The sequence below is a fragment of the Cydia pomonella genome, chromosome 21 (assembly GCF_033807575.1).
Source record: "Cydia pomonella isolate Wapato2018A chromosome 21, ilCydPomo1, whole genome shotgun sequence".
NCBI classification, from domain to species: Eukaryota; Metazoa; Arthropoda; class Insecta; order Lepidoptera; family Tortricidae; genus Cydia; species Cydia pomonella.
Genome location: NC_084723.1, coordinates 10,613,639 through 10,628,759, shown reverse-complemented (window position 1 = coordinate 10,628,759; position 15,121 = coordinate 10,613,639). Strand labels below are relative to the sequence as shown.

At 37.1% G+C, this 15,121-nt stretch overlaps 2 protein-coding genes across 4 annotated transcripts in view; both read right to left on the bottom strand.

The window, feature by feature from the left end:
- LOC133529639 (disintegrin and metalloproteinase domain-containing protein 33-like) overlaps positions 1-7,139 on the bottom strand; it is a 49,626-nt gene extending 42,487 nt beyond the window's left edge. Inside the window, exon 1 of the mRNA XM_061867398.1 lies at positions 6,978-7,139. Within this exon, the coding sequence (XP_061723382.1) occupies positions 6,978-7,071 (94 nt within the window). The 5' untranslated portion in view covers positions 7,072-7,139. The remainder of the gene's footprint in view (positions 1-6,977) is intronic.
- Positions 7,140-8,089: 950 nt separating this feature from the next.
- The window catches only part of LOC133529640 (glycerol-3-phosphate acyltransferase 1, mitochondrial), an 87,000-nt gene continuing 79,968 nt past the window's right edge, over positions 8,090-15,121 (bottom strand). For all 3 annotated transcript variants that reach the window (XM_061867401.1, XM_061867399.1, XM_061867400.1), the window contains 2 exons: positions 14,231-14,376; positions 8,090-13,475 (listed from right to left, as the gene is read on the bottom strand). In XM_061867401.1, coding sequence (XP_061723385.1) covers positions 13,288-13,475; positions 14,231-14,376 — 334 coding nt within the window. In that variant the 3' untranslated portion in view covers positions 8,090-13,287. The remainder of the gene's footprint in view (positions 13,476-14,230; positions 14,377-15,121) is intronic.

Here is a 15,121-nt window from a genome sequence, read left to right as displayed (position 1 = left end):
CCACTTTTTGATATCTAACAAACTCAGATCAGTAAAAGAATAAGGATCAAAGTCAAATGGCGTTCTAAAAGTTTTAATTATGTATTGAAAGATGACAGTAAATGAATGTCGCTACAAAGTTTTCTTTGCCAATATATCTCTATTTCAAATTCCGTTTGCGGGTAGTACTCATCACTTCTTATACTTACTAATTAAAATTGTCCCTTATCGCCGAGCAAGACAGTTGATCATAGGAGACAAGAGAAAACGGTGCGAATGAGAGGATCAAACTAGGAGAATGTCTCACTCGCACTAGTACAGTACAGTCAGCGTCAAATACTTTGTAGCAACCAAAGTAGCCAAATAGTTCGGTACACCATATATTTAGTATGGTGTACCGAACTATTTGGACACTTTGACTGCTACAAAGTATTTGACGCTGACTGTACATATATGGAGCGTGCATGAACTGTTAGAAAGCAGCACAGGAGCCGTCAGATTTTTGGCGCGAGGCATAAATGTGATATTTATTGTTCCGATGTAGCCCACAAGATGGCAGAACCTACTATGCACTAGAAAGCATGTGACGTGTAAATGTACATGTTTGTGGTTCAGATTCAGGCCACAAGATGGCAGACCCTCTAACGCGCACGGTCCCTATTGTTATGAATTGACATAATAATTGACAGAGGAACAAAACGAGATGCAATCCTCTAGTTTGACTTTTCTTTCGGTCACTTGCTCCCCGCTAAACATTTGAGATTTGTATAGGTTTCATACCAACTGCATATTCTATGGAATAGGTATGTTAAAGTAATGTTAACCAACCACTAACCACATACGAGGAATACCTAATATAATATATTCACAAGCAGCATAGTTACATACCTAATTGTTTTCTGGACTTTCCGATCCTCGAGTTACTCATGTAATAGGGATGATGGCACAATGTTGAATTTTATAACAAAATCTTGTAAAATAGATAGCAAATGAGCAATTTATCGCAATAATGTGGTTATTACAATAATATATGGGAATGATAAAAAAATATAGTATAAAGTCTCAAAATTAAAGGTTTTTTTTCCAAAAAGGAATAAAGTAAGGGTACCATTCGATTCCTTACATTTTATCCAAAACAATATTGTATAGCAAATATATACATAAACGCAATATTTCACCGACAAAATCGCAATTTTAATGTTTTTCATACTTCAAGATGGGCTCTTGGTCACCGTGACGTCACGTTTGCTTATCGTTTTGTTGGGAGCGTATCGCGAGTGAAGTAGGACTGTCGGACTTTGACCATCATTTCTGACTTTTGTATTGCTTTAATGCAATGGGTCCCATATAGACATTTGATTCTAAAAACGAACCTGAACGATTGATACTATAAATAAAAAAATGTCATCTAGCCTTTTCAGTTTTTGCGGTTAAGGACATTAAGTAAATGTGACCGTAAAGTTGGTCACTCTTTAGTCACCTGAGGGCTCACCGCAAAAACAAAAATCAAAATTTCTTTCTTTGCCTCTCTTTCGTTCGAATATGCAAGAGCGATAGAGAAAGAATATTTCGTTTTTCGCGGAAGGGCCTCTGAATTTGATTAAATAATGGTGAGGTATAATACTAGAGTCAAACCAACGTAGGTTGTCAGCGATTTTGATAGCCCAGACGGTGCACGAGTTATTTTAAACGTCAAACTTCTAGGAAATTATGACGTTTACTTGACACTTGCACCGTCTGGGCTATCAAAATCGCTGCCAACTTATCTTGGTCTAACTCTATTGGCCAGTTTAGGTAAGGCGTTTCATGACTAAGAGGGGTCCGTATGATTGGTGTGTAAACTCAGTGGGCGCTAATCTACCTATGTCAAACAAACGCAACGATATGCAAGTAGCCTCACGGAAGCGGCCGCCATACGATGGCTTAAGAAAATGTATGGGATTGGCGTCAGTCAGCGTCAAGCGTACACGTTTGAGAGACCCCACAACCCTGCGTCTTTTGACCGTCGGCGTCTAGTCAGCGCTTGGAAAATGGCGTCGCCGTGCAGTTGCGCTAATGTTGCGTCGAGCAGCAGCTAGAGTTGGCTAGACGTTTAAGAAAATTTATGGGGTTGGCGTCAGTCAGCGTCAAGCATTCACATTTGAGAAGCCCTACAATAAGGCGTCTTTTGAGCGTCGGCGTCTAGACAGCGCTATGGAAAATGGCGTCGCTGTGAAGTTGCGCTAACGTTGCGTCGAGCAGCAGCTATAGAGTTGGGAAGACGTCGAAGGGTGGGGTGGACCTTTGGGGCACATGTTTCGTGGCCGAGGCGTCAGTGCACGCTGAGTGTACCAGCAGCACACACCGTCCTCCAAACGACGGTCAATTGACCTCCCCACGTCGGTGGGGAGCGACCCGCCACAACCGAAAGGCGGAACTGGCCACTCATATCTCCTTTCGACTCCTTCGAGGGAGGTATCGAATGACATGCACGCCGATCCAATCCGACGCTCGACACAACGCTACACGCACCGCCGACCGCGTCGCTGGTCGCACACACTGCAAGAGCATTGTAGGTACAATTTATGTTCCTAGTAAATTTGTTGTCAGTTATCGCAATAAAGGAACCATCTGCTTGCTTCTTTTGATAATGTTACACATACTCGTATACAAACTTGCTTATAATATTTCCGTCGTTATAAGTAGGTTTTTACGCATCCCTATATTACATACCTACTACTAAGTAATACTATTGCGATACAACGAGGAAATGCCGCCAGCATCCTTGGTACAATGCCTCAAGGGCCTCTTTTAGATATAAGCTAGTTATAGTATTCATCTGTATATATCCATTATGTATATTGTTATTGTCAATAAATAGATTTATTATAGTAATACTATAACGTATACAGAGATTAAGTAAGATTGCTACAATACCTATGCTTTTTCATCTTCTTGATCACTATTGACGTCGACGAGAAGTCGTGATCATGAGTCAGACCCTAGGACGTGACATTCGCAGAAATCATCAGTTCCTATATTTGCAGCAAAATAGGTACATAAGTACATCAGCGGTGGTAGGATGGTTCCATTTTTATCACTTGTCACTATGCCCATTAGTTTCGCGCTTACATACTTTAGCATGGTTCCATTTTTATCACTTGTCACTATGCTCTTCACTTTCGCGCTTACATGTTAGAACGTGACAGGTATGGTGACAAATGATAAAGAGCCGACCATCTTAGCCTTACTGTTTTGCCCATTATTTCAGATAATAGGAAAAACAAAGGATTTACACGAATTATTTTATGAAGATACTGTGGACTTAATGTTCATAAACATAAGGTATAAGATAGAATCTTATAAGAAATAGTTTGGTGTATCGATCACTGCCCGCGTAGCCAACATGCCAATCGTTAACTCTCTGAAGCGTAGCGTAGTCATCTCTCTCCATCCCATCCCATCTTCCAAATTAGTGCGATAGTGACAGTTGCGTTTTGTTCGCTACGGAGCATTAACGATTGGCATATTGGCTACGCGGGCTGACCTCCGTTCAACGAGATTAAAATTATATTAATTATGTAGTACGTTTTCCTCGTCTGAACAAATGAGTGTTAATTAATTAACTGTATTTAAAAATCAAAAGTGTTGTTTTATTAAAATATGTGATAACCTGATAATAATAAACCTAATGATAATGACCGATTCAATCAGATTTAGGGCACGTTTACACTAACAGGCAATATTTTTCCCCGAGTGTCACATAAGGCCCCCGGGGAGAGTTGGAGACATTCCAGGATAGACAAATTATCTGCCTATAAATTTATATGTATTTTAACCCTTTAAACGTCGTGACAAAATGTTGTACAAACAACACTTACTCCATAGTATTGTTTGTATAACATTTTGCCACGGCGTTAGTTGGGATGTATAAGGTCAATAGAAAACGGTAACCATGCGAGTCTGTCAATCTGTCTTTGGCAGTAAAAGGGCTAAAGAAGCCCGGGATTTGGCAATCTAATCCCAAGAATTGGCGTAAGAACTAGTTTTTATAAACTAAGCGAACTTTCAAAACAGAGGGCAAATAGGGCTTATACCTAGTCCTAATGGCATTAGCTTGGCACTGAACTGGTAACTGTTGTTTTTCTTCTTTACATAGCAATATGGATATCGAATGCAAGCTAGTGCTTTCCCTATTTCAAAAACATATGTAGGTAAGCAGGGGATTTTTGTTTTTATATAATTATAATTACTCTTGTTTCAGTTACTTATAGGGTATAATATAGGGTGGTGTAATTAGTCATCGGAATTTTCCGCGTTACATGTTATTTTATTTACCAATAAATACGGTATCCTATTTTTCCGTGTATATGTACCGGGTATAAACAACGTTACAAATTAACCCAATGAAACACACATTATATAAGCTGCTAACAAATTAGTTACCGTAAAATGCTGCAACTTTGCCATTTAAGCTCAATTTTGCCTATTTCATTTCAATTACGACCTCTCGAATTTGCTTAGTTTTTTCTTGTTTTTTACCATTTGATAGTAATTTTCATTATTCTGGCAACACATATTTCATATTTTTACAATGGTAACTCCATTGTTGCTCCGCCAGTTACGTATCATAAGTCGGCGTGAGTGGCAACATTTTTTTAGTGTCTCGCAACTTTTGAATTTTTATCTACGAAAAAGGTGTTTTTTGAGAAGTGGTAACGTCCCAGGGTAAGTAAAGACTGTCTATTTCCCGTAAGTTTAATATTTTCAAGAAAAGGACATGATTTCAGCATAATAACGTACTAGGCAATATTGGGCAGTGTTTTGGAAACTTGAATGACACAATTTTGCCTGGGTCTAGGGCTGTCACTAGCTGAATTATATAAATGTACAGAAAAAAGTAAAAATAAGCTTGCCTAAACTGCTTAAATGAGTTTATTTATTACAAGCTTTTTATTAACTTGCAATGTTTGTTTATTTAAGTCAAATTTTGCAAGTCGATTTTCACCGACTTTCTGTGTGGGTACCTATGTAGATCTGCTGACAATGCAATAATAAACTAACGTTAACAAAAAAAACTTATGGGTATTAAAATGAAAATTATAAAAAAAAACTTATTGCAATCTGTTATTATATTTTTATTGTAGTTACTTGCAATTGTATATTTATTGTATTATAATTATGTTGTATGTTTACAATCAATTTTCAACCACTTATTAGCGACCAATTGAGGTGTTTGACATACTTATGTAACTTGGGTGACAATGCAATGTTTATGGTACCATCGAGATGGTCTGATGATGGAGACCGAAAATAGCAACTTCTAAACTACACATAATAAACCCACTGTGTTTAGGCTCATTTGATTTGTCTTGCAGTTATCTTTCTTATCGAAATCTGGGTTGTCAGGTGTCAGGTCGATTACAATTGGAGTTCAAAGGTGATGGGTGATTAGAACTTTACAATGAAATAGAACTTTACACTATAATAATGCATTGAAAATTAGCAAAATAGTGTATCTGCAATGTACTTGTAATAAAAAAATTAAAATAAGTTCAAATTATTAAATACTAAAAGAAAAAGAAATCAAACAACATAATATTACATTTGTTTGTTGATTATTTTGTAACTAACAATATAAATAGATTTTTTTAATAATAATATTTTTTTGGCACAACCCTACAGTTAACGATATTTTTGTATAGAAAGTTTGTGGAACCTGCTACAACTTTACCTATTGCATGTGAAAAAAAAAGTATTAAGCTTATGGCCATAATTTGACTGTCAGGGACAAGCATAATGTCTCATGCACAAGAGTAAATATTATTGCAAATAGCAACACATTATTTATGGAGATATCCGTCTAGGCAAAGTTACGTCTTAGGCCTACAACTTTGCCTGCCACTTTGATTGCTTGTAAATCGGAAATACAGTATGATTAGGTAATGAGATTTGAGTCTTATCTGGTAAGGCATAGGGTATGTTTTCCGACTAATACTCATGAAACTCATAATTAAAAATAGGTTCACAGATATAAGAAAAAAACGTCAAAATCCAGGCAAAGTTGCAGCGTTTTACGGTAACAATATTTTTTACAGCTGACAGTACTCGACTCCTGTAGGGCTAATATGGTCGGTGTTTTATCATCTGTCATCATGTCTGTCACGTTCTAACAAGTATGTTAGTGCGAAAGTGACACAAGACATGACAAGTGATAAAAATGCGACCATGATACCGCCGCTGGAGTATATTCTGTGTATTTAAGTATAAAACATTACATAGTGATGTTTTTTGGAGATAATTGGAAAACAAATTTGCTACGTAATAACACCCTTTTAATGAGATAATTAAACGAGACCTCATTGAACAGATCCTCTTTTACCTAACACTTAGCTTATACTTGGCTGGCTACTTCACGTTGATAAATCAATGAGAAGTTGTTAATGACATTTTAGACAATTGTTGACATCACAGAAAGTGTTAAACATCTTGTCAGTTAAATGCACACGATGATTATTTTTAGATAGAATTATAATTTATTTTTTTGTTCAGTAAAAAATGTCTTAATTTCTATTGTCATAAAACAAACATCACTCAAACGCCAAGGTCCCGGGCGCCAAGGAGCTAATGTAAACCTTACTTTGACAGCGTCCGCCATAACACCTATAGTTGACCTTGGCGCTGCGGGCACGACTAGTAACGACACCTTTAGATGTTCTTGGCGTTCTAAAGGTTGAAAGGACAAGACGACTTGGGGGGATAAAACTACATAAGTTAAATTTAGTTAATTGTTCCTGTTAATTTTAAACACAACAATCTATTAGGTACTTGAATACTTAATGAAAATCAAAACGATAATCCGATAAATTCCGATAACAGTCAAAATTGATAGACATCCGGGATTATTACCAGATTAATAAACGGGATTTATTTGTGTAGGTTAAATGTAGAGAACTTATTAATTTATCTTAAAGTTTCTGGTTGTATATCTAATAAAAAATGCATTTTTTTTTACTTACGTCCATGACATTGTATGTAGCTCGTCAAATCCAGTAATATTAGGCTGCACACAAAACACAAGTACCACAAGGCCAAAGCGTCATTTTTCAACATTTTGGTTTTCAACAATCACTAAACAAACTAACTTACATTCGGAGGAAAAATCTAACTTAAGTTATCGATTCATTCCACAGTTCACCATGCTAATTATTTTTCACTTTAATATTTAAAATAAATCACTATTAATATTCAGCATAATTATTTCATATCCAATATTTATTGCGGTAAATATTATATTTATTTAGTTAAATACTCGGCAAGCAGGCCGCTGTGTCCAACGTCCCGACGCCCGCGAATAGTCGAAGTACTCGCAAAACACGGTAAACTAAATCCATGGCGGATGGGATGACGTTGTACAAGTGATAACACTTTATGAGGGATTTAAAACTTCATGAATCTGAACTGGGACTGTGCTGAAAAGTTACAGTTCTCGTTATAGCGTTGAGATCATCCCATCTATGTTAAATTAGCCAAAAAATTTGTTAAGTTGAATTTTAATTCTTTCTGTTACATCCGTTCCGAAATTTTGCTGTTACAAGTTATTTATTTTCCACTATTATCGGCTCGTAAAATACTATGTAGTTTTATTTCGCGTACCCTGGGTCCAACGGTACAAGAAAAAAATCAAAATTTGCCAGTAAAACTTTAACCTACGTCAGTAAGAAATAGAGTTGATTTTGCTTTAAAACACACAAAGGTGGCCGGTACTGTAGTTGTTATTATCATTGCTAAACAGAAAAAAAACTGTTAGTACATAAAACATAGTTACCTTAGATCGGGATGTTATAAAGTATTGAAAAATGCTGTCTACTGGTCAAAATGCATTACTTGAAAACAATTTGCGCGCACTGCCCATACGCGAGTCGACGAGACAGGACACGACCTGCGCACATTCGCTTCATTTGATGTGAATACGAATGTTTAAAATGATGCGACTATTCGTATATACGAATGCGAATATTCGTGACATCCCTACTGTGTAGAACTGTAGACGAATCGTAGACGCTTAGTTTCGTCCATTACTTTCGTTGCTGACTGTACCGGTGTAGAGGAAGTTCAATATAAAGTCATATTTTTGCAAAGATTCGTTTATTTCATCTTTTGTTCCTCCTCCATTTCTCAGAAACGACACCAGCTACCGTTATTCTAGTTTCCATTAAATCTTAGAGTATTTCGATATTCTTAACACAAAAGTATCGTTTCGCGAGGCTATTTGAAACTTTGACAATTATAAGTTTTGAGTTCTGATCGTTTTGGTTGCCATGCCACGTCGCGAGATATCAAATTGAAATGGTGATACAGAGCTTTGATGCGCAAGCTCGAGATATCTCAAATTGTATATTTATATTTACATTTAAATCATTGCAATATTAAAAAAATACTCCAAAGTTATTATTTTCGTTCTGAATAGCCCCTACAAGACGATATTCTAATTCAGTAAAACCGGCTTAATACGATTCCGAATAAAACGCGTCTTGCGCGGGAAATCGTATTAACCGTGAAAAAAGGTAAGACAAATACCAGTGTAAAATAGTGTATTACGCAGGAAATCGTATTAAGCGGGTTCAACTGTATGTCAGACTCGCAAGTCGCAATGGCCAGCCACGAATCAAAGACAAATGCTACAGTTTAGGACTTACAACACATTCCAATCGTGAGATCACATCGTATTCAACTTCATTCGGTTTTAATAAGTGTCCATCGTACACACTGTTAATTTATACATTGTAAACCTTATTGCAAATACATAAAGTTTTAATTCAAATATAGAATGTCAACGTGCTTTGTTGCGTATGATGACACTCTATTTTTAAATTTCGAATGTTTTTTTCTAAACGGGCAGAGTATATTGCACTATAATATATTGCATATAGATCTTAAAACAATTTAAACAAAAGAAAAACACATCACTCCGTCGTCGTTCGACCAATGACATAGTGCCAACTCTTATGATTTTTTATTGTATATACTACGTCGGTGGCAAACATGCATACGGCCCGCCCGATGGTAAGCAGTCACCGTAGCCTATGGACGCCTGCAACACCAGAGATATTCCATACGCGTTGCCGACTCGCCGTACACTCCTTTTTTGAAGAACCCCATACTATAGCCCCCGTACGTCAAGTACGGAGCTTATGGGGATACGTATGCATTACTGCCAAGTTGTGCAAAGTTAGCGTGGTCATAGTCTAATTCCATTACCGTATTGGCCGAATGACCGAGTTACGTGTTATATGTTTGTTTTCTTTCTGGTTCTATTTTTCCTGAATGAAGTTTTCGGTAGACATGAGTTTAAAAAATGGACGTACATTATCGCGGATGTCGCAGATATAGTTAGCTTAGTGGGGTGCAAATACACTGCGTCGACCTAATGGGTTACTCCACGACAACAGTAAAGCGAGGAGCCTTTCATTGCGTGTTCCTTATTTTTATGATGCAAAAAAATTGAGCCCCCATTTATACTTCGTTTTTTAGGGTTCTGCATGGGCGTCGCAGCCCCCCCTCCCTGAAGTTCAAATTTAACATACAATATATGCCTCTCTGCGGCGTCTGAAATGATTTTTCGTATCCCTAGGCTATAACCGCGAAAATCGAAGTTTTTTCATTTTTCTCTGTCACTCTAATTACGCCTTCATTGGAGTAAAAGAGGAAAGTCCCCGCAATTAGCCAATTTCGGTTGTCGCGGTAGGCCCTCTGACGCCAACGTTTGGGGTTGCCAGGCAACCGACGTTCGATGCCGGCGTATGAGAGTCGACGCAGTGCTGTTGCGCCGTTAGCTTACAACGTAACACTAGCTGCTTTCAAATGCATAACTATTATATCACTGTGACATCACAAGGACAACGACACAGCGTAAATATTACACATAGTTCGCTTCACACAGTTTATAAGAAACCATATCTTCGCTATACTTACTGAAACTCGCATTCGATTTATTCGATAGCGTGACGTGACGTACGCGTTTGCGTTAAGTCTCATTTTGTATGGGATTTTGAGTTTCTGAAACGTCCTGCTTGGCGCGCTGTTTCTAAATCTCATACAAAATGAGACTTAACGCAAACGCGTACGTCACGTCACGCTATCGAATAATTTACACTAGAGGTTCTGATATACGTATCTAATAAATATATACGAGGTTGAGTAAGTAAAGCGGTGAAATGTAACGTTCTCAAGCAAAGGGTACCACATTGTCGCTTACCAAAAGGACGAAATTTGCTCGTATCTTTACATGAATAACATGTCAGTGTGTCTTTATGGCAAACGATAGTGCTTGCTTAAGAACGTCACATATATGTACCTCGCAAGACCCAATGTGCATTACAATGTATACGTTTCAATCTAATTAGAACCTTTCATAAACCAAATAGATTTTGATAGCCAAGCCTGTGCAAGTGTTAAGTAAACGAGATAATTTCATAGCAGTTTGACGTTTAAATAACACTAGCACTAACTGGGCTGCTAAAATCGCTGCAAACTTGGTCTGACTCGAGCATTTCTTTGTGTTGCTTTCTCAAACAAAAGATATTGATCCTAATTTACTATACAATAAGGTTCAAATTGAAAGAGGAAAATTTTGCATAGTGGTCCTTACGAGGATAATGCGATAAGGATTATTTTATAATTGACATGTCTTGTCCTTAAACCCGACATTATAATTATAATATAGATTTTTCCATGAACAATATTTTAAAGAGGACATTCTGTAATATGTACGCTGTGACAACATAACATCACAGATAAATATTAGACATATTTTTGGCTCTAATCTTTGAGCAATCTCAGTCAAAACACAGTCACACACAACTCATTAGAAACATAATGCATGGAAATTTAACTAAATATACCTCTTACTTTAAATCATAAACAAACAAAAAAACGTGGAGCCTTACAATATGACGTAGTGATTATAATTACTGAACTAGATGGCGATGTTTATATTTATCAGATATTCACCACAAATAATACAATCAGTGCTATACAGCGCCATCTATTTCAGTTGTCAATATTACTACTCTAAATAATTATACCGTACAATTATAATTTATTTTTGTTTATGGTATAATCGTCTATAAAATATAGTTATGGTAAGAACACTTTAAATTGCAATGACCCGACACGAAATCATTACGTCAAAAGTTCGTTTAGGAATTTTAACAAATTCTCTTATCTTTTTTAGTTTTATCAAAGAGAATTTGAAATAGATGTAGATTGTCAAAGTAAATTTTGTAGCCACAGTAAATTTACTGCTATCTTTCGATACATGATTAAAACTTTTAGAACGCCATTTGACTTTGATCCTTATGTTTTCACTGATATATATTAAATTTATTAAATATCAAAAATTGGCGCCATCTACTAGATCATAGAGGTTCTAAAAGTTTTAATCATGTGTCGAAAGATGGCAGTAAATTTACTGTGGCTACAACATTTACTTTCACAATCCACATCTATTTAAAATTCTCTTTGCTTTTACTTACTATATTCTGTTTTTTTATTCCATAGACTAAAATGACATTTCATGTGGTACTAAGAAATGTCATGTCTTACATATGAAACGTCATTTTAGTCTACGGAATAAAAAAACAGACCTTACTTACTTATACATGTACAAAATAAATACGCGCTTGCGTATATTAAATGTTGTACTGTAAAAACACAGAAAACTACTGTTTCTTATGTGACAAGAGAGGGTCGAGAAAAAACGATAGACGGAGTTTTCTAATAAATAAAAAAACTTACATTAAATGCCACCTAACATTTCTTCTCAAAGACAAGTCATTTACTATTTTATGAGTGTCTTGTCCTCTAGTCAGTAGTCAATTTATTCTATTAGTTTGAAACCTCAGGATATTTTTAATTGCGAGGTTTATAGTTAGACATGCAACTAATGACAGTGCTTAATAATTGTAGTGCTTTAATAGTAACTTTTAATCTTCTATTAAAAAACTGTCTTTTCTGTTTTATTTATGACTGTCTTTATTTGTCACTTATGCTTGTATTAAGATTTCGTCAATTAATATTCCTACATTATTCCCGTGATAAATTTATAGAAATATATGGTTTACATGGTAAAGGTCCTTAATAATTGTCAATATGAAACACATTTGCTAAAATAGGCCTTTTAAATACGAAACCAAAAATGGTCAAATATTAATAATATACCGCGAGCCAGGAACAGATTTCCATGACCAATCGCCTCCCGGGCGAAAACTCGTATAGTGGTTAACGGCTATGTATGATGAACCCTCGTGGACGTCAGCTGCCGCTCCGTTGGTGGTTTGGACGAATGGCAGCCACCGAAACACGTAAAAAAAATGTCATCGCCTCCCTTTTGATACTTTGTCAGATGATAGTTAAGATGCTATTGTTAGTTAAAAAAATCGTCAGCCGGTTATATCACGGTGGTAAGAACGTCAGCTGGTCGCATGAGCGCTTTACCTTTTTATGATAGCAATAACAAATCATGAAACTTTGCATGTAGCATTTCATCAGGTGAAACGCTTGAAACGCCATAAACGGATTACGCAATTTACACATTACGCATACTTTGCGGTCATAAATTGGTAAGGCGAGTATTTTTTTACAGGTGACGGTCTTTCCGCCGCGATACAACCGGCTAACGGTTTTTTTAAATTTAAAACAGCATATAAATTATCATAGCATATGACTAAATATCAGCCGGGAGGCGATGACTGACGAAATATGCTCCTGGCATGTGGTCTATCACTTTGTAATCAACACTACTTCTGCCCAAGTGTTCATGCATTTTGTTATTGGCAATATACGTAAAACCTTCGCTTTCTGGATATTCCCAGAATAAATTCTTAGAGGAACCAGATAGTTACAATCAGTTGAGATATTCAAATTTGACATTAAAATTACATTAGAGATATATTCTTCAACAATTTACAATTCTGGAAACGTTCATTCCCTTACATATTTCTCCACGTATAAAAATCACCGTGTCACTATCACAGCGGAATATGCACGCAAAACTTGTACAGCGAACCGCAATGCATGGACTCATTATGAATTAATTCATTCATAAAATGATTATGTAATAAAACAATCACGACATGAGCACTTTATAGTAAATGTTCATTCATAAAGTGGGCATACGCATTGCAGCGCTGTGCAGTTCTGTGGCTTGTATCATTTGGTAAGCTTATTCTTGCTACGTCACGTTGATTTGGTGTTTTAGTAGCCCCATCTAGTTTACATAGTCGTCAGTGAGTAAATATAAGGCCACACGTTACCTTACGCTACGTATCACAGCAGCGGGCTGTGCACGTTGAACCGGTACAGGTGCTCGCACACGGCGTGGCGCCGCGCCGGCGCCTCGTAGGGCGGCGCGGGCCGCAGCATGCGCACCTTGTCGCACGTGTACAGCTCGATCACGCCCCACTGCTTTAGGAGGCGCCAGCAGTTGCGGATCGCGTCCGTGGATATCGCCTCGCCTGGATAATTATTACAAAACTTACATGATGACAATATTCATTCGGTAATTCAATTACACTGTGAAGTGTGATTTTTTCGAATGTATGAGACATGTAAGGGGAGAATTCAAAGGGCGTTGAATACTTAATATTATGGACTAGTCCTGATGGCTTTAAAAAGCCATATAGTTTCATCCAATTTGTCATAAAAATAAGATCACCCGACATGGATTAAAGGACACAGAGGATCGGGGTCCTTTGTAACGATGCCCTGGCAGGACCCCCCCCCCCCCTCCCTCCCTCCTGACACGCAAAATAGACGCCAATCGTCGAAAATTACAATACGAAAGGAAATTACAATACTTAATATTTAGCTAGCCCATAGTCTATTAAAGTAGCTTAAACATACAATACTCGTAGTTCTGTTTTTGTTACTAAATTCCTAGAATTAAGCAACGTTGGAAAGAGATCTATGAATATGACCAAAATATATAATAAATATATAAGTTTGAATAAGGACATTTATGTATCTCGGCCAAATACAATGATGGTCCCAGCACCAGTAGAGATAAAGGCATATAAATCCTATTTATACGTACATTATCAGGCTACATGTTGAATAGCCTGGATGTTTTAAATTTTTGTGAATTCCGATTCACTAAATCACGAACCCGGCTTAATGGGTCATTGTTCATTTCCGTGTCGTATTATTATATTATAAGCTGCTAAGGGCAGCCAGTTAAAACTACACCGGATACGTCATATATGATACTGACCGTATAGCATCTTGTTCTGCGTGTAGTCCTCAGTGAGCGCGTCGAGCGTGGCCTTGATGAGGTCCTTCTGCGGCGCCGCGCGCACGGCCCGGCACGCCGCCGCGTAGCCCTCCAGCAGCGGCCGCAGCGTGCGCAGCAGGCGCCCGCTGGCACAACACGTCATATATCAATACTGGATAAAATACTATTATATACAATCGTGATAAATATCGTGATGAATATAGGGCGATTCAGTCGAGTATCATGTTTAGGCAACGAATTATTGTAGCGTTGCGAGTGCTGAGTTGCCTAAGTAAGGTACGAGATTGAAAAGCTTAATTATATCACTATTGTATACAATACTTTTTCAACGAGTCATCTAAAATATTTTTTTTTATTATAAAACCTTAATAATTAATGAAAATTGGTAAGCATCAGCAGGCAGTAGACAAAAAAGTAGTACAAAAGACATAAACGCGTGAAATCCACCGCCCGCCCGTCCCCCGTTTAATCTTTTCTATGGGAGCACCGCGGCACGTGATTGGTAATTTTTGTTATAAATGACTACAGCGTATTAAAATGAATCTTACAGTTGAATTATAGTTTGGTATACGAAATCTTAATTCAACCATTACAGCCGACGAGTAGAAAATAGTTATTTGTTTTACAAGGAGGCAAAGTTGTTGTTTAACCGCTCGTGCTAATATTGATACCCGAGCAAGCGAAAGATTCTAAAATTGAACCACGAGCGTAGAGAGTGGTTCGAGAAGTGGAATCTTGAGCGTTGCGAGGGTTTCAATGCACGAGGGTTAAACAAACTTTGCCTCCGAGTGAAACACAAATTTTTTCACTACACCACGAGGAAACTACTAACTATGAAATACCAAAAAATTCAAATGAAATCAAATCCAA